The following is a 20592-nucleotide window of genomic DNA, read 5'->3' as shown; positions in this document are numbered from 1 at the left end:
TGCCTGTCTGTGCGATGGGGTAACAATAACACGAGGCTGGTGGAGGATGAAGTGAGCTAATGTGGGCATGTGCTTGGAACAGTGCCCGGCTCGGTGTAAGTGTTTGATAGATGTTAGCTATTCGTAACATAGAACTGAATGTCCGAGACCCGCAGCCCCATGGGGGTGGAGACCAGGTGTTGGCCTCTGGCCTCAGAGCATGGGTCTGACATCCTCATCTTAGGCCAGATTCCTCATGCCCACCCCCTACTTCTGAGCTTTCTCAGAGGGCTTCACAGCCACAGTGGGCAGGGCTCAGCCAAGTCCTCTGCTGCACCAGCTTGGGCAGAGCTAGAGCACCCGCCTCTGGGTGAGCACCCCTGGCTCTGGCTTTTATGGGGGCACAGAGAGAGGCCCCCAATCACCCCTACCCCAGTCGAGTAAACTCTGGTCTAATTCTGAGCAGTCTTATACCAGGAACTGCCACATACGCCTTCATCTTTAATCCTTTCTGTTCCCCATGAAACGGCTACTATTCTTATCACTTTACACATGAGGAAACAGGTGTGTGAGGGTGTGTCCGGTAATTTACTCAAGGTCACTTACCCACAGCTAGCTAGTGGCAGAGCCAGGACTTGAACCCAAGAAGTCTGACTCCAAGTCCAGTGCTCTTGCCACTAAAATGAGCCATGGGGAGACACGTGGGGGGCAGCAGGGACCCCCAGCCCCCCTCCCAAGGGAACCCACCCAGCTCTGCCACCTGCTTACCTGGATGTGGGAGGTGCAGACTGGGAAGTCAGTGAGGGCGACCCACGCCCACCCGGCTCCACTGCCTGATGGCGCCTCAGGATGCAGGGGGGCAGCCAGCCCAAAGGGCCAGTGGAGGGGCTCTGCCCGTCGGACCCCTTCAGGAGCTTCCAGGGCCAGAAAGGAGTAGTGGCTGGGTGCAGCGTGCCCAGGTGCTGAGGGCACAGCCGGCCCAGCGCAGTGCTGCCACACCACTCACCCCCAGACGACTCCTTGGATTGCTCTGTGCCCATCCTCTGCCCAGCAGACCGCCTGTCTACCTGTTCACCGCCCATCTGCTCCCCCCGCCAGGGAGCCAAAGCACCACCAGGCCTCAAGCCAGGCTAGAGATCAGGTGGCAGCCAGCAGTCTGGGCCCAGAGAGCCAGACAAGACAGGTGACCACGCGTGTGCCTCCCCAGACCAGAGGCCCTCCTGCTCCAACCTGACTGGGCAGAGGGAGAGATGCTCAGACCACTGCCCCCCGACTCCCCCTCCCCAAGCACAGTCCCCTGGGGTGCAGACAGCAGGTCACCCGCAAATTCCCAAGAAAGAATAAAAAGGAAATAAGAGCAGCAGGACAGCAGCAAGGACTGAAGTTAGAGTGAAGGGAGAACTTCCCGATGCTGAAAGACAGAACCAGCAGCCAAGGAAGCGCATGGACTTCTTCCATCCCAAGCTCTCTGACCAGGTGGGGCCATGGGTTGGGGAGAGAGGCTGTAAAGGAGCCTTCCTCCTGGGTGTCCTGGCCCCCAGCACAAGGCATAGATTCTAGGCAGAGAAACAGAGCCCCCGCCTGGCACAGGCAGCCGAGTGGGGAGATGGGGGCAGGGACTGGGCAAGGCTTCAAGACAAAGTCAGGTTTTGAGCTGGGCCTAAAGTCATGTAGCAAGCAAGACCCAAACTCCAATCTTGGACCCAGACAGAACCTGGGCTTCGAGCCAGACCTAAAACTCTGGCTCTAGATCAGAAGAAAATACCCAAGCCACCAGGGGCCTGTAAGGAAATGCAGGCCCAAGGGGCCACCAGATGCCAGGCTGCTGGAGTCTCGAGAGGGAAGGAAGGGTGATGCTCCTGTCCTTGGAGCGGGGAGGGGTGGTCCACGGGGTGAGGTTGTGGCAGTGGCGGGACTCGGGCACGTGACACGTTCTGGCGGGTTAGCGTGAGAAGTGAGGAGAGGAAGCGTGGAGGCACAGGCAGAGAGAGCGCTGTGAGAGGTGGGGGGCAGCCCGTTACCTTCCATGTGGGGCCCAGGGCTGAGCCCCTGGGGGGCCCCAGGTCCGGGGGGGACAGCAAGGTGGGGATCGGCTGGCGGCGGGGCGTGGGGGGGAGGGGAGACACTGAGCTTCTCTCAAACACCTGGGGAGCAGAAGGTGGGGGCAGGTTTGGACGAGGGGGCACGGGGACCGTAGCCTCACTCCTTGGCCCCTCATCGTGGCCACCGGTCACTCTGCCCTGCGATTTGTCTCTTCCCAGAGGCCCTGGTGGTGCAGGTCTCCAGCCTCTCGGGGAGGGGCGCTGAGAACACTCGAGTCTGGGGGACTTACAGCCCTGGGAGGGGCTCAAGTCACAAGAATGGAGGTTGTTAGAGCTTCATTCTCAGAATATTAGGGCGTGGGGTTGCAGAGCAGAGGAGGTGTCAGGGCAGTAGGGGTCTCAGAGATTGCAACAAAAAACTCAAACATGCAGGGAGGGACTTACACTCCCTCCCCCATTGTACAATGGAGAAGAAACTGGGGCAAAAAGGACAGAATCCGGAACCAGCCTCAGGGGGGAGCCGGGAATCCAGCCCCTCATCCTAGCCTGGGCACCCCACCCTGAGATCCACATGGTGGGGAAAGGGGGGCACCTGGCTGATGACCTGGGGACCCCTGACCCACCTCCAGCTCTGCGATGATGCGGTCCTCATCGTCCTCATCCTTGATAGCAGAGGCCATGATTGGGGGTGTGGAGGCTGGGCGGGCCACCTCGGACACAGTCCGGCGCAGCTTCACCTGGGGCTTCTGTACCTCCAGCTCCTCGGACTCGGCCTTCTGCAAGGCCCGGGCCTCATTAGAGCAGGCTCTGTCTGCCTCCAGCCAGCTCACCATTTAGGTCCTATCCCTTCCAGACTATCTCCCACCTGCCCACCCAGCTCCGCATCTGCCAGGCCCCCTTCCCATGGAGGAAGCACGAGCCAGAAGCAGAGTCACCACTGGCCAGCCTCCTTTCTTTCCTTCCACCTCCTCTGAGCTAGGGGACCACTCCAGAGGGTCTCCAGAGGTCCTCTCAGGCATCCCTCCCACTCAACCCCACATACCTGTCCCCTACCCAAGGTGGTGGGTGGTACCTTGATGAAGGCCGAGTCCTTCTTGCTGGTGACCACGACCTCTCCGGTGCGTGTGGTGGTCAGGCCATGGGAGGAGGGGAAGCTCCGGCGGGGAGGGGGTGGCGGGGGTGACTTGGAGGGCTTCTCGGTGCGGTATCGGGGCACTGTCAGCTCATCTGTGGGCAGCCAAGGGGCTGGGGGTCAGAGGACCCATAACCTGGAGTCTGTGCGCCACATCTGACTCCAAGGTTAGGGTAAACCTGGCTTCCTCCTCCAGGGAGGAGGAGAGGGGAAATCTCGAGGAAAGGACACAGGCCCCCTCCTCCTCCTCTCCTCCCCACCATGCAATCCAGCCCCAAGCCCTGTCACTCCTTCGCTTACAGCACTCTCATCCCTTCTACTCAAAGCCTGGTCCAGAAAACAACAGCACTGGCAGCACCTGGGAGCTTGTTGGAAATGCAGAAGCTCAGGCCCCACCCCGAGCTGCTGAGTCAGAATCCATGTGCCAGCAGATCCTGGGTGATTTCACATGCACATTCAAGTCTGAGAATTGCTACTCTAATCTACCACTTTCCCGCCCACCCCTCAGCTCTGCCCTGGCACAGATCTTCATCCTTCCTCCATCAGGAGAGAGTAGTTAGTACTATTGCAAGAGTCTGACCCTGCCCACCAGGCTCTCCCTGCCCCCAGTTCTTCCTTGGGGTGGGGGCTATTTCCTGGGCAACCTGCAGAAAAGTCACTCAAGCCTGACATTCCTTGCCCTTTGATCCCCCAGTGAGTCCCCACAACTCCAAACCTCCATGCCTGCCAACCTTTCAGCTTCAGCTCTGCTTGCTACTCTCGGGCCTGGACCCAGCTGGGCAACACCAAACACATATCTCCAGGCATTGGTACATGATGTTTCTCCCTGGAATGCCCTCTCTCACTGGCCAGGGAAATGCAAGACTCCAGTGAAAAGTCCCCTCCCATGGGAAGGACTTCCTGCCCTCTCAGGGTCTCCGGTAGGACAGCATTTAGCACCTGCCTCCTATTTCTGATTTACATACTGGGTATGGCCTGGGACAGATTACTTAACCACATTGAGCCTTAGTGTCCTCACCTGTAAAATGGGAATAATTACTGTATCCACCTCCTGGACTTGTTGCAAAATTATATGAATTAATATACAGAAAGCATTTGGGGTTATTTTTTGCTGCACAGTAAGTGCCTGATAAACACAGATGTTAGTATTATTCTCCTACTACACTTTAAGCTCCTTGAAAGTAGTCATAGCCTTATCCCCAGCACCTAGCACACGTGTGCATGCACACTAAGTCACTGCAATCGTGTCTGACTCTTCGCAACCCTATGGACTGCAGCCCGCCAAGCTCCTCTAGCCATGGGATTCTCCAGGTAAGAATACTGAAGTAGGTGGCCATGCCCTTCTCCAGGGGATCTTCTCAACCCAGGGGCTGAACCTGCATCTCTTATGTCTTCTGCATTGGCAGGCGGGTTCTTCACCACTAGTGCCACCTGGAAAGCCCTAGCACATAGTGGGCACTTAACAAATATACAGGTGGCAAGAATGAATAAATGAATGAGTGACAACTGCCATTTCCTATTCAGGTTTCTGCTTCCCCTGTGAGCTCAGAGGCTTGGGGAGCACAGGACCCACATCTGCATCACTCAGTGCTGCACCCCATCTCAGCACAGCCTGGCTCCTGGCACACATGCTTGGACAAAACATGCAGGAGGACGACCCTCTGCCTGAGCTTTCTCATCCTCCCAGCGTGGTCCTCTCAGCAGCCGTGGGGAAATCCCTGGATGCAGTCCAGGACTATCCCATCTGTCTCGGTCTCCCCTGAGTGGCCAAGGGTCAGGTCAGCACCCCCCTCTTCTCTAATAGCCCACCCACAAAGATTTTCACTCCCAAGCACCTCCCTCATCAACCTGAGAGTTTCTGAGGCTGGGGCTCCCCTCCTCTGGGCTCTTTGCAACCCCCTACCTGCCCCATACCTGAACCTCTCCTCCCACTGGGCTCCGTTCGGGGGGCTGCCTTCTGGCCGTGGGGGGTCTTGGGGGGCTTGTGGTCCGGGGTGGGGGCTGGGCCCGGGTGGGCCTTGCTTGCACAGTCTAGGTCAGGGATGGCCTTCAGCAGCTCCGCCTGTGTCTCCTCCAGCAGCCGGTTGATGTCCTTGGCGCTGTACTGGGTCAGGGCTGCCCGCTTCTCCTCCCAGTCCCGCTCAGCAGCCTTGAGAGGAGGGCCAACAGTCAGCACTGAAGCAGCTGCCCTGCTCCTGGACTTCTGGGGCCTCAGCCACACATGCAAGGAATGCAAAGGAAGCCTCCCATCTGATCCGAGCCTCGGGCTTCTCTTGAGTATTACATGCCTTTGCTGTGAGCCTGGAATGCCACCTTCATAACCAAGTACTCTCAGAAGAAATTTAGACCTGCTTTTAGACATTCTATTCTATTTCATTGAGCACATAATCTTTTCTTGTGCTAACCCCGCACTGCCTTGATTATCACAGGTTTATGATATGCTTTCCTGCCTAGCAGGACTGATGTCACCCTCAGTATGCTTCTCAGATTCCCTTGTTCCCGAGGAACAAGTCCCCACGTGTCGGCACTGGCCAATGTAGGTCAGTGGTGAGAATGTGTGAGCCTAGCTCCGGCCCCCCCATCCCGGGCCCAGCACCTCAACAGACACAGCCTTGTCCACGCTTCTCTTGCCAGGAGTGTCCAGGCCTTTGGTGGGGTTGCCCGCCTTGGGGGCTGGAGGGGCCCCCTCGGTTGGCCCACTCAGCTCGTGGAGGTTCAGCGGAGGGCTAGGGGGTGGCATTTCGAAGTCTAAGCTCTTGTTGAAGTCCGTCTCGGCCGTCATCTTCTTGGGGGACTGACTCAGGAGGTTGCTGGGGGGTGGCCACACACCCTCGTCCACTTGCCTGGGGTGGGAGAGTTGGGGGCAGCTGTGAGGTCAGCAGAGTCATGGCTCCCTGGGAGGGAAGCCTGGCTTGGGGGAGGCGGGGTGTGAGGGGGGCTCTGGGATCTTGCAGGACAGATGGAAGGGCCTGGGTAGGGGTGACTGCATCTGGGAAATGGGAGCGCCAAGCCTGCAACATGCAAGGGGTCACAGGTCAAAGTGCTGGGTCACAGCCAGTCAGCACACTGCTGACCTCTGCAGGGAGTCAGAATAAGGGATCTGGGCTCGGTGTGTGACCCTATGGGAAATCGCAGGTCAGAGATAGGAGGTCAGGGATAGAATGACCTTCGGATCTGGGCCAGGGTGTCCGTGACCCCCCGGCACCGCTTGAGTAGCCCATCCAGGCGCTGGGGCTCCTCCTTCAGGAACTTCACTGCCTCCACCTCCACACGCAGCACTACCCGCATCTTGCTCTGCAGGCCTGGGAAGTGAGCTGAGGCGAAGGGAAGGAGTGAGCGGGAGGAGGGAACAGCTCTGGACAGCGGGGAGGACAGGCAGTGGGGTGGGGGTGCAATGCCTTGGGTGGGGCTGGGGGGTGCCCCGAGGCTCACCCTTGAGTTCGGTCAGCGTCTCCCCGAGCTGCTTCAGCACCAGCGCCTTCTCTTCCAGCTCAGGCCCGGGCACCAGGCGGTGGTTGTGGGACACATCCCTCTGGATCTTCTCCACCGACTTCTCCAGGTCACTGCAGTCACAGAAAGACCCTTTCAGCCCCTCTGGCCCCAGCCCAGCCCCCTGAAACTGAACAGCTGGGAACAAATCAGGCCACTGGTCAGATCAAAATTAAAAGCCATCCACCAGGCCACAAGCCCAAGTGAAATCAGAAAGCCAGACCTCAGAGATGAGACTTCAGAAGCACTCCGTAACAGGTGCCCCAGGTCCCCGTGTTGAAGTTCTCATCTTTAGCAGCATTAGCCAGAATCTCCCTCCCTAGGACTCACACCTTCTGATTCTCATTAGCCAAGGACACAGCAGAGAAATTGGCAGCTTTTCAAAGAACTGGAGGCAGGTGTGTGTGCCCCTAAGAGACTCTTCTTTTTTCGCGGAAGCATCCACCTTTTCTCAAATGATCCAGACACTCAGCCTCTTTCCTCAATGACAAAGCTGCTTCCTATTTTCAGATGGCTTATGCTGAGCTTGTGTCATTTTAACACCCTACATCTTTCTGAAATGTAAATCAGACCAAGTCACCGCCGCCTGTGTTGAACCCGAAATGGATCCCGACATTCTGAGGCTAAAATCCAAACTCTTCAAGTGCAGCCACAAAAGGCATGGGGGTAGTAGCTGAAAACTTGGGTCTGGAGTCAGACAGATTCACATTCCAGCCCGCACTCTGCCTGACCCAGAAGAGATCTTGGAGAAGTTACCAACTGTCTCCAGATCTCAGTTTCCTTATCCCCAGAAAATGGGGATGGTAAGAGTTCCTCCCCCCTGGGGCCACTATGAGGATTAAATGAGATGAAAAGCAATTAAATGAGCTAATGCATGGGGTCAGTCCCTGGGGGCTGCTCTTAGTTCCTCTCTAGCCACATCCACTTCCTCTCCATCTGGTTTGCTTCTGTTTCAAACCATCCAGAATTTCTCTGAGGTCCTTGTATGTGCTGCTGTCCCTGTTGGTTGGTCTTGTTTGCCACACTAGGTCTCCACTGCGGCACGCAGGCTTAGTTGCCTTGACCAAGGATCAAACCCAGGCGCCCTGCATTGGGAGCGTGGACCTTATCCACCGGACCACCAGGAAAGTCCTTCTCCCTGGGCTTCTATGATGCCATTTCCTCTGCCCAGAACATTCCATTACTACCACCTCCCCACCCCCCATGCACGCATGTGACTAACTCCCACTCACCCCCAGGTCCCAGTGGGAAACTCTCCCCTTACACTTGGTGTTGGGGGTCTGCTTCCTGCCTGGAGCTCCTGTTTGCTGGGCTAAGCAGCTCTAACCAGAAAATAAGATACCCTGTCTTTCTGATTCATCTCTGATTCCCAGCACCTGGCATGGTGCCTGGAGCAGAACAGAGGTCTGGTAAGTAATTATGGAAGGAATGAATAAGTGAAAGAAGGAACTATTGCCCAGGTAGGTCATCCCAGTTCTGCACCTGAGTCACTGATATCCCTGACCCACATGCAGGACATCACATATATTCCTGTCAAATCCCATCTGTTGGATTTCAGCTCAACAATCCAGGGAGGAACAACTTTTGAATCTCAGTTCTACCATCCAACAGATTTGCTCCCCCTCAAAGCTCTGTGTCATCAGCAAAACTTATCAGCATGCTTTATAAATCTTCATCCAAGTAGTGGGTGAAAAAACAGACCACACTGGAGCCAAGGCCAAAATTCTGTGAGTCAGCACTACCAGTTAAAGAGGTATCTTGTACTAAGTGCCTACAGCGTGCCAGGTGCACATTCAGCCCCTCACTTTATCCTCACAACAAATCCTGGGAGTGGGAACCATTATTATCTCCAGTTTACATACAAATAGTAGCTCAGAGTAAGAAATAGAGGAAAACAATAGAATGGGGAAGAATAGAGATCTCTTCAAGAAAACTGGAGATACCAAAGGAAATACCAGTGGAATCATGCAAAGATGGACACAATAAAAGACAGATACAGCAAAGACCTAACAGAAGTAAAAGAGATTAACAAGAGGTGGCACGAATACACAGAAGAATTATACATAAAAGGCTTAATGACCCAGATAACCATGATGCTGTGGTCGCTCACCTAGAGCCAGATGCCCTGGAGTGCAAAGTCAAGTGGGTCTTAGGAAGCATTACTATGAACAAAGCTAGTGGAACAAACAGCTCCAGCTGAGCTATTTCAAATTCTAAAAGATGATGCTGTTAAAGTGCTGCACTCAATATGCCAGCAAATTTGGAAAACTCAGCAATGGCCACAGGACTGGGAAAGGTCAGTTTTCATTCTAATTCCAGAGAAAGACAATGCCAAAGAATGTTCAAACTGCTGTATGATTAAGCTCATTTCACATGCTAGCAAAGTTATGCTCAAAATCCTTCATGCTAGACTTCAACAGTACATGAACCGAGAACTTCCAGATAAAAGGTAGAGGAACCAGAGAGCAAACTGCCAACATCTACTGCATCATAGAAAAAGCAAGGGAATTAAAAAAAAAAAATCTACTTCTGCTTCATTAACTACACTAAAGCCTTTGATTGTGTGGATCACAACAAACTGAAGAAAATTCTTAAAGAGATAGGAATACCAGACTACCTTACCTGTCTCCTGAGAAACATGTATGCAGGCCAGGAAGCAACAGTTAGAACTAGACATGGAACAATGGACTGGTTCAAAATTGGGAAAGGAGTATGTCAAGGCTGTATATTGTCACCCCACTTATTTAACTTACAGAGTATATATCATGTAAAATGCTGGGCTGGGTGAATCACAAGCTGGAATCAAGACTTCTGAGAGAAATAACAACAACCTCAGATATACAGATGATACCACACTAATGGCAGAAAGTGAAGAGCCTCTTGATGAGGGTAAAAGAAGACAGTGAAAAGTGAAAGTCACTCAGTCATGTTAGACTCTCTGCAACCCCATGGACTATGCATTCCATAGAATTCTTCAGGGCACAATACCGGAGTGGGTAGCCTTTCCTTTCTCCAGAGTATCTTCCCAACCCAGGGACCAAATCCAGGTTTTCCACATTGAAGGCAAATTCTTTACCAGCTGAGCTATCAGGGAATCCCTAGATAGAGAATGAAAAAGCTGGCTTAAAACTCAACATTCAAAAAACTAAGATCATGGCACCTGGTCCCATCACTTCATGGCAAATAGATGGAGAAAAAGTGGAAACAGTGACAGACTTTATTTTCTTGGCTCCAAAATCACTGCGGATGGTGACTGCAGCCACAAAATTAAAAGATGCTTGCTCCTTGGAAGAAAAGCTATGACAAACCTAGACAGCATATTTAAAAACAGAGACATTACTTTGCCAACAAAGGTCTGTATAGTCAAAGCTATGGTTTTTCCAGTAGTCACATATGGATGTGAGAGTTGGACCATAAAGAAGGCTGAGCACGGAAGAATTGATGCTTTTGAACTGTGGTGTTGGAGAAGACTCTTGAGAATCCTTCAGACTGCAAGGAGATCAAACCAGTCAACCCTAAAGGAAATCAATCCTGAATATTCATTGGAAAGACTGATGCTGAAGCTGAAGCTCCAATCCTTTAGCCACCTGATGCAAAGAGCCTACTCAAAGGAAGAGGTCCTGATGCTTGGAAAGATTGAGAGCAAGAGGAGAAGGGGACAACAGAGGATGAGATGGCTGGATGGCATCACCAACTCAATGGACATGAGTTTGAGCAAACTCCGGGAGATAGTGAAAGACAGAGAAACCTGATGTGCTGCATATGGGGTCACAAAGAATCAGACACAACTTAGCAACTAAACAACAACAAGTAGCTCGGCTACTAAACTACATTCCCCAGCCTCCTCTGCATGTAGAAGTGCCATTCAAATAAGGTCTAGCCAATGGAATATGAGTGGTAGTGGTACATGCTGTTTCCAGGTCTGGCTCTCTAAAGTCCTCCTATGTAAGCTCCTCCACGCTCATTTCCCCTTCCTGTTGGCTGAAAGACAGTGACCCTGAGGGTAATCTTGGAAGGCACGTATTGAAGATATGCCTTATTGGAAGACACTTATTTCCATTACCCTGGGTCCCTGAATGACTGCATACAGGAAAGCCACTAGCCGCCCCCCCCCCCCGCCCCCCCCCCCGGCCCCAGCCCTTAGGCTCAATTAGCACGTCAGTCTTCTGATCATACAATCTGCCAAAGTTTGGGGGCCGATAATCTGAGCAGGCTCTGCAAGAAAGTCCAAACCAGCGCAAGTCTAGACATTGGGATCAGAAAGTGGTGGGGTTTTCCAGACCCAGGTTTAGTTCTGAAACAGTTGAGAGGTGAGGATCAGGGCAGAACCACAAAATGTGAGGTGGCACAAAGCAAAATAAAGATTTTTTCCCCTAGTATAAAAATTAAGAATTTCAAGATAATGACAGCAGAGCATTGAACCAAGTACGGGCCCACACAAGCATGAGACCCTGTGTGAATAACAGGTCACATGCCTATAAAGTTGGTGCTGGGCTGGGCTATGTTACACTCCAGAGGTCAAAGGTCTCAGTCAGCGGAGGCTGCCTCTAAGGGCAACATCTAAACAATGTGCTTGGCTAGAGCTACAGGTGAGTAGGCCAAGCTGAGTGAAGCACAGAATCAGCTGTAACTTCCAGCAAGACGCCAGGGCAAAAGGAAGGGGTAGAGTGAAGCCAAGGAAGTGGACAGAGGCTGGTAAGCTAGAGCAGGGGTATGGATGGGCCAGCAGGGCCATCCAATCCCAGGGAGGCTATGGAAACTAGGCAGGGAGGTCCCTCCTGGTCAGACCAAAGCCACTGCAGCACTGATGTGCAGCCCAGTCCAGATTCCACCCAAAAAGTCACCTTCGAAGTAGATGGAGAACCCTGCCAGAAGCAATGTATCAGCCCCCAAGCTCTCTAAAGTGAGCAGTCAGAGCAATGGGTTTGATAGCAGGGCAACACATAGGGAGACTGGTATTCCTGGAGAACTGAGGCCCCAGGAAGCTGAGGACCAGACACTCATATGACAGGAGCATAAATACGTTCTTTCATCCTTCCTGCCTCCTCTGTACTTTTATATTTCCTTTTATTTTCCTTTAATGTCTCAGTAAAGTTCCCTTTGAAAATTCCTATCCAGTTCCTCTGTGCTGAATAAAAAAGGGGGAAAAGAGGACAGGAAAGTTAGGTAAATGGAATTCCCTGGGTGAGGGGGGATGGTAGCCATCCGTCTACTTGGAGATCTGACGGGAGCTGTCACTCAGCTTTCACACCAGGGGTGATGCAGTTGACTGCCACGCAGTGGGATGGCCCCTTACTTCATCTCAACCACAAGGGGTCATGGGAATCTTGCCCTGTGCGTCACTGAAATGCACATGGATCTCCAGGCTGTGTGGGCCCGAGGCTGAGGAGCAGGGATCCTTCTCAAGGAGCCCCTTGCAAGTGATACAGCCAATTATGACTTTGGTGAGGAAGCCGAGCTCCTCTGAGCAGTCTTCCTTAGTTCTGAGTAGTTGACCCATAGAAGCCAAAGCCCCTTCTGGAAAGAACTGTGAAAAGCTTAACCTTGGGCACAGGTGTCGAAGCTGAAGCACAGAGATGGGCAGAAACTGCTCTGATCGCCCAGCTGCTCAGAGCTGGAGCTGGAGCTCGGGCCCCTCTGCCCTGTGCCAAGAGGGAGACCAGGCGGAGGAGCAGGGTCTCTGTCTCAGACCCAGGGACTGACCAGGGAAAGCTGCAGGCGGCTGGGGCTGCTCACTCAGTGGACGGACAGCGGAAGGCAGCCTCTCCTTGCAATGGTGCCAGACAATCGAATCTTGGCCAGACAGCTATTTACTAAATTTGGATCAGAGAACTGTCTTCTGTTAACCCTTCCATGTCTAAGTCTTTGGGGGTGTTCTCTATTCTCGGAGTCCTGTTTCAGCGGCAGTAGGATGGGAGGAGGGTTCTCCTTGGCTATATCGGGTCTAAGAGATGGTGGTGAGGGTGGCAACAGTGACCAAGCTGGCCCACTGGAACTCTACTCGAGGATCAGTATGCAAGGATCACAGGCCAGAACGAAAGCAGGCAGAGGACAGAAATGAAACCGGACATCTGGAAACATGACAGTAAGGCTGCAGGCCACGGGGAAGCCGGACCTTGGACCATTAGGGAGTGAGACCACAGCAAAAGCAGGCATCAAGCCAGAACAAAAGAAAATAGGACTCCTGCCAGAGGGTCAAAGGTTTGTGGGTCACAGAGACATCAGACCACAGAGGAGACGAAAATCAGGCTTCGGAACAGACCCACGTCACCTAGGAGTCAGAAAGAAGCGAGTTGCGCCTCCCCGTAATACCAGGTTGCGGGCCACCGAGGCCGCACTCCCAGCCCTCCCCGCAGCCGCTGCGCCCAGCCTCACTTGAGCTGCTGGGTAATGAGCTCCTCGTCGTTGAGGTAGCGCAGCCGCTCCTCCTCCACTAGGGTGCGCTGCCGCTGCAGCGGGTCCTCCTGCCGCCGCGCCGCCTCCGACACGCGCATGCTCAGCTCCGCCTCCGTGCCCTTCAGCAGCGCGCGCAGCGACTCCAGGTTCTGTAGCTGCGGGACGCAGATGGGCCGGTGGACGGGGGTGGGAGGGAATGGAGGCGCGCTGCGGGGAGAGGACTGGGAGGAGGCGGGCAGAGGACAGCCCGACCGCGGGGCGAACTCCACGGACGATACTGCTGCTCGGCTGTGGCCGTGAGCAGCAGCGAAAGGGTGGGGGTGAGGGGGAACAGGCCGAGGGTTACTTTCTGGGGAAGCATAGAGGCAAAAGGAGAATGGCTTGGGGATGGTGGAGGGAGGCAGGAATGCCAAGTTGGGCCGTAAGGAAGGTGCGGCTGCTTGACTGTGGCAGTTAGCTGCAGCGAAGAGGTCGGGGGAGGAGGACAAGGTTTCTTTCTGGGGAAATATCTTAGAGGCTGGAGAACGGGGTAGGGGATATTTGGGGGCAAGAGATGACCCTACCAGGGCCCTGCCCACCTTGGGGCTGCATGGCTGTGGCTTCGATGAAGGACTCAAGCACTGTGGTTTGACAGTTTCCTTGGCTGGGACCGGAACATAACTAACACTTGAACCTAGTTCTAAGGCCGAGTGGAGGCAATGGTGGGGGGAGCCGAGATCTTACCCATTGCCCAGATGGCAACTCTCTGCCCCCTCTCCAGCCTGTCTCTACTCATTATTCTCACCTGATGGGCCCCGGGGCACTCTCGAGGAGCGGGCACAGGGATGCCAGGCTCCTGACTGGTAGAACCATCTGCCAAGCAGGGCAGACTGGGGAAGGCTGTGTGGGCTCAGGAAGGTAACGCTGAGGGGATCTGGGGGAAAGGCTTCCGCCCAAGGGAGGGGATGAGAGAAGGGAAGGGACTGGGACTGCCCTGAGGGATACTGACAGGAGGAGGGGGCTCAGTGGGGTAGCTGGGGCTCCAGGAAGGCGGGAAGGATTCAGGTAAAGGGAAAGAGGGCCCACAGGGGGACACGGGCCAGGGGTGGTGGCTTGGTGAGGGAATAGAGATTCAGCGGGGTGACGGGAGTTCGAGGAGGGTTTCGGAGAGCAGCCCAGTAAACGGCGGGGGACTCGGGATGGGGCAGACTCTCGGGAAGGAGTTTAGGCGAGTAGGTGGGTTCTGGTAGGGCGCGGTTTGAGGGGGCGGGGCCCCGGAGAGGTGGTGGTACCTGGAGCTTTCGCAATTGCTGAAGCTGGCTGCGCAGGTCATTCGTGCTGTTTTGCAGGCCACGCAGGTGCAGCTGCATCTGCAAACGGTTGATGGCAGTGGGCTGCCCCGCAGGGGTGCTGCTGGCCGGAGGCGGGGGAGGGCCGGACACTGGGGTGGCCCCACTGCTCCGGCTGCCTGACCCACAGGCTGCAGACAGGGACCACAAAGACAGGAGAAAGGGAATGAATCGTGAGCTGGGAGAGATCGGGGTAAGATCTTCCCCACTCGTGGCCCCACACTGTAGCCAGCTCTGTAGCATAGCTCTGGCTCCCTGCCCCAACCAGTGGTCAGCCTTTCTAAGGTGACTACTCATTTACCCATTGAAGCCTGGTGATGTAGCCCCTTTACAGACTAGGAAAAGACCAGAGAGGCTAAGACAGTGCAAGGACCTCTGGGGGAGGAAGAAAGGGTCACTCACGTGCTGAGGGGGTGGCTGCTCCATTGGAGCCTTCAATCTTCTCACTGTGGTACAGGGAAAAGATGGCCATCACGGGGTCCAGGCTGGCCCCAGACTGTCAAAGCTGGGTGAGACTTTAACGTAAACTCTTCCAGTCCCCTGGTCTCAGGATGGAGTCCCCGAGAAGGGAAGGGATTCACCCAGGGCACCATGATGAGACATGGGCAGAGCTGAGCCCAGGGCTCTTGCTGCTTACTTTCCCTTCCTCTTGCCCCAACCACAGGCCTTTGGCAGTGGTGTTGGGAAAAGAACCTCACCTGGGGGTCTCAGGCTCCGAACCTCTCAGTAGGGCACTCTGCACCAGGCCTGTGAGGCTGGCAATTTGCTTCTCCATGGCCTCCATGCGCTCCCTAGGGAAGACAGTGGCCTTGATCAACTCCATCTCTGTTCATGGGGTCCCTCCTGCCCAGCCCCCCTCTCCTAAGATTGATAATTAGAGGAAAACCATTTCCTCCTCAGCCACCAGCACACAGACAATTCAAAGGGTCTCAACACCTAAGGATCAAGTCCACAGCCCTCCCACACACCTAACTGGAAATGCCCTTCCCCACTTGACAGTCTGGAGAAGGAAATGGCAACCCACTCTAATGTTCTTGCCTGGAGAATCCCAGGGACGGAGGAGCCTGGTGGGCTGCCATCTATGGAGTCACACAGAGTCAGACACGACTGAAGCAACTTAGCAGGAGCAGCAGCATTTGACAGTCACCCCTCCCTCTCCAGACTCATCTCTCATCACTAGCTCCCTAATGGGTCTCACCCAGGCCCCCTCTAGACCTCTGCACATATATTCCCCCTGCTAGGCACGCCCTTCTCCCTACCTCTTTTCTGAAGCCATCCCAGAGTCCCCAACTGCCTTGAGGAATACACCCTCCCAAGGGAAGAACAAATTTGTTTGTTTTTAACTGTGTCTCCCCCACTAGACAGGGCAGGAGCTGAGTTTGCCCAACGTGGCATAAACAGTGCCCATTGCAGTGCCTGGCACACAGGCCACAAGAAAGCTATGTGAATGAATCATTTCTCCTCACCTCTCATCAGTGCTGCTTGAGGACAGAGGAAGGCAGGTGCCATGATTACCTCCTCCAGCCTTGCACCCTTAGCAAGGAGCTGGGTGATAGGCACGAGTTCCCCAACTCGGAGGCTACTTAAAGAAATGTACCTCTTTCATCCCCACTTCTTACAATCACCCCCTCCCCAGTGGATTTCAGCCGGCCTTGTGCTGGACAGCTCTCATGGCGGCACGTTTTGTGCCCGAGCAGGAAAGGCATTAAATAAAGAGTTTTGTCTCAGTCTCAACTCTAGTTGAGGAAACTAAGGCTCAGGGACCAGATGCAAACCCAGGTCTCCGGGCCTCTCATCCATACCTTGGGGCTTGCAGATGAAATGTCTGTCCAGTGCCTGCCCTGCCGCGGCCAAAATAACCCTGGTGACCCCTCAAGGATATTCCGGGTCTAGAAGGGCTCCCAGGTCTCAGAGTCCAGGACACAGCCTGCCACGGACTCTGCCGCGTCCCTCTAACCCACCGCACCCGCGCATCCCCGAGCCTCGCCAGCTCCCTCACCTGGTTTCCGTGTCCTTGGCTGGCACAGGCGGCCCGAATCCAACGAGCGGGCGCTCCCCAGGCCCGGGGAAGAGCTCGGAAGGGGGCGCTCCGGCCGTCGAGGAGCCCCCGGTGCTGCGGGTCTTGCCTCCGGGGCTCTCGGCGAAGACGGACGAGGAGCCCGAGTCTTTGCGGAAGGACTGGCGCACCGGCGAGCCGCGGCTGGGCGGCCCCGAGTAGGGGCTGTGCGGCGGCGGGGGTCCGCCCGGGGGCGCGGTCACGTCGGCCAGCTTCTGCGGCGACGAGGGCGGCAGGCGGAAGCCGTAGCCGTCGCCGTAGAGCGGGCCGCCGCCCGCCGCCTTGTACAGAGAGTCCTCCAGGTCGGACTGCAGCGCGGCGGCCGAGTAGGTGCTGAGCGAGCGCACCGAGCCGCGCTTGTACAGGCCACCGGCGCCCGGGTAGGCGAACGGGTCGCCGGCGGCCGCCGCCAGGCTCAGGCGGCCCTCGTGGAGCAGCCCGTAGGGGTCGGCGTAGAGGCCCTCGCCCTTCACCAGCACCATGCCGCCCGCCTTGCCCGCCAAGTCCTCGTCCGGCTTCACATCGCGCCGCTCCAGGATGGCGCTGGGGCTCGGGCTAACGCCCGGGGCGGCGGGGGCGCCTCCCAGCCGCTCAGCCGCGTGGTGCACCGGGCTGCCGGCGTAGGAGGGCGGGCGTCCCCCGGCGTACGAGAGGCGCGAGCGCGACGGCGAGCCCGACGGCAGCCCCGACGGTAGCCCCGGCGGCGGAGAGCCTGAGGCCAGGTGTGGCGCTGGCGACAGGTTGTTGAGGCGCCGCGTGGGCGACGACTCCCGCGACGCATACACCATCTCTCTCTGTGCAGAAGACAATCCCGGAACCCCACAAGCCGGTCACAAAGGGGATCCCTAGCCTCCTGCTTAAGGAGCCAGCTGCTCCCCCGACCCCGTGACGTTGAGGAAGTCCCTTCTGTTCTCTGCCTTCCCACCCTCCTGCTGCATCTTCGACCCCTTTCCCGTCAGGGATCCCAGGACGGAGGAAGAAGTGGCAGAGGGCTAGGCACCAGAGAGAGGAGAAACCTCCAGCCCACCCCATGGTGGGGGGTGGAAAGCCAAGAAGGAAGGGGCGGTTCCTGAGAGCGGTCTCCTAGGATATTTAGAGGCAGGTTTGAGAAATCCTGATCTGACCAGAGGGAAAAGTAGCAGATGAGGGGAGGGACACCTCCAGGACTCCACAATTAACGAAGGCCATCCTCTGCTTCAGCCTCCACGTTCCCTTCTCCAAAGCTGGCCCTGGTCCCTGGTGACAAGTGGCTAGGCTCTGCTCCTGGACCCATCTGCCCAACCTCCCCCATGCCCTGGGCCTCCCCAGTCATACCCGAAGGTCCCCGTTGGTGAGGTGTGAGCCAGGGAAAGCGGCGTAGAGTGGCTCCTTTCTATAGATCTTGATGATACTGCGATCCTGGATGTCCCTGGGGGGAGGAAGGGGTGCAGAGGGTCACCATCCCCCAGCCCTGCGATGAGAGGGGGCACCTCCAGGCAAAGGGGAGAGGGGTGGCAAGGGGTGGCAAGCCAACCCCTTAACCCCTTGCTCAGTGAATCTCAGGCTGCCTGCCACCAACACACAACCAGCATCTTCTACCCGTTTACCTCGGCCTCACGAACTATTTTCAGTTTGGCTCAAGCCAAGGCCAACCAGCAGGGGTGGATGAATTAAAGGGGAGGCGGTGGGGCCGAGATGACCGAAGAAGGGGGCGGGGCGGAAGGGCTCCGGGAGGAGAGGGGGAAAGGGCTGAGGCTAGGTGAGGAGGAGGCTGGGGAATGACCTGTGGCTTCGAGCCCCCCTCGGAGGAGGAGTATCGGGGAGCCCACCCCATTCCCCCCGGGGCCACGCCCACCGGACGTCCTCCAGCTCGTAGAAGACGTTGCGAGCCTCATCTTTGATAAGGATGGCTGTGTTGGGCGACTTCAGCATGCCCATGGTGAGCTTCTGCGGGAACATGTGCGCGATGAGTGCGTGCAGCGTGTCCAGGCTGCTAACCTCGTGCGTGATGTGCACGCGCCGAGTCTCCTCTCCGAACTGCAGGAACAGCACCCCTGCAAAGGAGACGCCACCCTTGGTGTCGGGGCCGCCACCGCCACCACGCCGGCGGCTCGGGGAGCCTTCGGGAGTCGCGCCGGTCCCGCAGAGGCAGGGTCTGAGGCCGGACGCCGCCCCGGAGTGCAGGTGCACCCAGGCACTCCTCATGCTGCCGGCCTCTCAAGGTACCTCCCCGACCCCAGGCAGATTGGAGTCCGGACGAGGAAATGGAATTTCGGGCCGGAGCAGTTGGGGCAAAAACTGAGTGAGCGGGAGAGATGAGGGAAGCGGGGAATGAAGGAAAGGGGGGCTGCTGAAGGGGGTGGGAGAGGGGAGGCTTAGAAAGGGAGAGAGGGACAGGGAAGGGGGTGCGGAGGGAGACAGAAGTGAGGGAAGAGAGGTGGAGAAGCCTGGTAAGAGAGCTGTGAGGAGGGAGAGGCCCTGAGGGGAGGAGATTGGAGGCGGAGGGGTGGGCGGGAAGATGGGATGGGGGAGGGGAGCCAGAGTCTTCCTAGAAAGGTGGTTGAGAGATGAAGCGGTCAAGGGGAGGGAGAGGATGCCGGGACGGGCAGACCAGAGGGAGGAGCCAGTGGCCAGGAGGGAAGATGGACAGGCAGTACCTGGTGAGCGCAGCTTGGTCTGGCTGGCTGAGCGGGAGAGGGGCAGGCTCTGTCGGAAGCGGTTCATCCTACTGAAGCCTAGGGGGAGCTCGGCCTCTGACATGGTCTCCAGTGACTCGGCCGAGGCGTAAGACAGCTTGGCCGCCTGGTCTGCCAGCCCAGGCTGGGCTCCCTGAGTGTGGCGTGAGCTGCGGGTCTGCAGGGATGGGGGTGGGGGGCGACAGGAACCAGGCATCAGCCCCTTTGCTCTGTCCCCTGCCCCCATCCAGGCCTGGGGAGCCCCAGCCAGCCAGCGAGACACACACACACACACACACACACAGGAGGGTCTCCTGGATTTCAGACTTGTTGTGTGGCTGCAGGAGAGTTCCCCAACCTCTTGGGGCCTTGGTCTCCCCAGGACACCCAGCAGGTAAGGACTGGGCAGAGGACTCAGGCACCCTGGGAAGCCAGACAAGAAACCATCTGAGCGGGGAGCCATGGGCACGCCTGCTATTTTAAGCTTCCAAAGAACAACAACAACACAAATTTGTCACCGAGGTGAGCAGCAGAATCGTTGAGCAAATTGGGGCATTAGTTCCAGACATTAATTAAGCGGCGGTTTTGTGAGTGATGAATTTATCCTTCGTGGAGTTCAGAGGGTTGGGGTGGGGGTGGAAAACAGGGTCCAAGCAGAAAACAGAGAGCTAGGGACCCCGGGATCCCAGTTCTTGGAGGCGTGGCCCCTCACAGAGCTGGGCACAATGTCCTGGACCTAGGGTGACTGGAAGAACCACCCCAAAACCCCCCAAACCAGTTGGACCCCAGTTTCAAACAGACTACCTGCCTAGTGCATGCAGTGCACATGCTCAGTCCACACAAGCGCATGGCCTAAGTGCCAGGCCTAGCCCCTCCCTGCATGGCACATGCTGTCACATGGCCAGTGTGCCTGGCTAGCGGCCCAGAAAGGCCTCCTCCAGCTCATCACAGCAGCCCTTGTCCTGAAGCTACAGCCGAGGGTGATATCTGCCTGGGGCTAGGGAAGGGTGTCACCCAATGACCATCCCCTGCCCCAGGGACAGTTCGATTACCCTCTCTCTAGGAGAGGGGACACCCTGATTTCAACTGCACTTCAAGAACCTACTTTTGGCGGAAGGGCTGGAGCTCTCATTCAGCCACAGCTCCTTCCAGTCTGCCCCAGCTCCTCCCCTCAAACCTGGTTGCTGTCAGAAACTCATTTATTTAAGGGTGAAAGATAATGAATCAGATCTACATCATTCTGTTATGCAACATTATATATATATGAGATGTATCACATATACATGTTATCAAGAAAAAGATCATGTTGCCCAGTTGTATTTTTTTTTATAAAATAAATTACCTAGTTTAATAACCACAAATCATTCAAAACCATTAACATTGGTTATCTTGGGGCTGAAAACACACCTTTCTCTTTATACATTGCCTGGCTGTTTGAACTTTATACAATCAGAATATATGATTTTTATATTTTTTGTTTTTTATAATGCTAGTGTCTTTTAAAAATATTTATGTA

The 20592-nt window shown here is 55.9% G+C and overlaps 1 protein-coding gene across 1 annotated transcript in view; it reads right to left on the bottom strand.

Moving 5' to 3' along the window:
* The window catches only part of SRCIN1 (SRC kinase signaling inhibitor 1), a 68653-nt gene that overhangs the window by 11422 nt on the left and 36639 nt on the right, over window positions 1-20592 (bottom strand). Inside the window, exons 7-21 of the mRNA XM_065910900.1 lie at window positions 19059-19254; window positions 18257-18455; window positions 17737-17830; window positions 16366-17216; window positions 15065-15157; window positions 14769-14812; window positions 14310-14497; window positions 13018-13193; window positions 6586-6716; window positions 6320-6467; window positions 5750-5996; window positions 5068-5302; window positions 3094-3248; window positions 2645-2797; window positions 2001-2123 (exon numbers count right to left, since the gene is read on the bottom strand). Of these exons, the coding sequence (XP_065766972.1) occupies window positions 2001-2123; window positions 2645-2797; window positions 3094-3248; window positions 5068-5302; window positions 5750-5996; window positions 6320-6467; window positions 6586-6716; window positions 13018-13193; window positions 14310-14497; window positions 14769-14812; window positions 15065-15157; window positions 16366-17216; window positions 17737-17830; window positions 18257-18455; window positions 19059-19254 (3033 nt within the window). The remainder of the gene's footprint in view (window positions 1-2000; window positions 2124-2644; window positions 2798-3093; window positions 3249-5067; window positions 5303-5749; window positions 5997-6319; window positions 6468-6585; window positions 6717-13017; window positions 13194-14309; window positions 14498-14768; window positions 14813-15064; window positions 15158-16365; window positions 17217-17736; window positions 17831-18256; window positions 18456-19058; window positions 19255-20592) is intronic.

Source organism: Muntiacus reevesi, chromosome 18 (genome assembly GCF_963930625.1).
Source record: "Muntiacus reevesi chromosome 18, mMunRee1.1, whole genome shotgun sequence".
NCBI classification, from domain to species: Eukaryota; Metazoa; Chordata; class Mammalia; order Artiodactyla; family Cervidae; genus Muntiacus; species Muntiacus reevesi.
The sequence above is the reverse complement of the archived record's forward strand: the minus strand, read 5'-3'. Positions and strand labels throughout refer to the sequence as shown.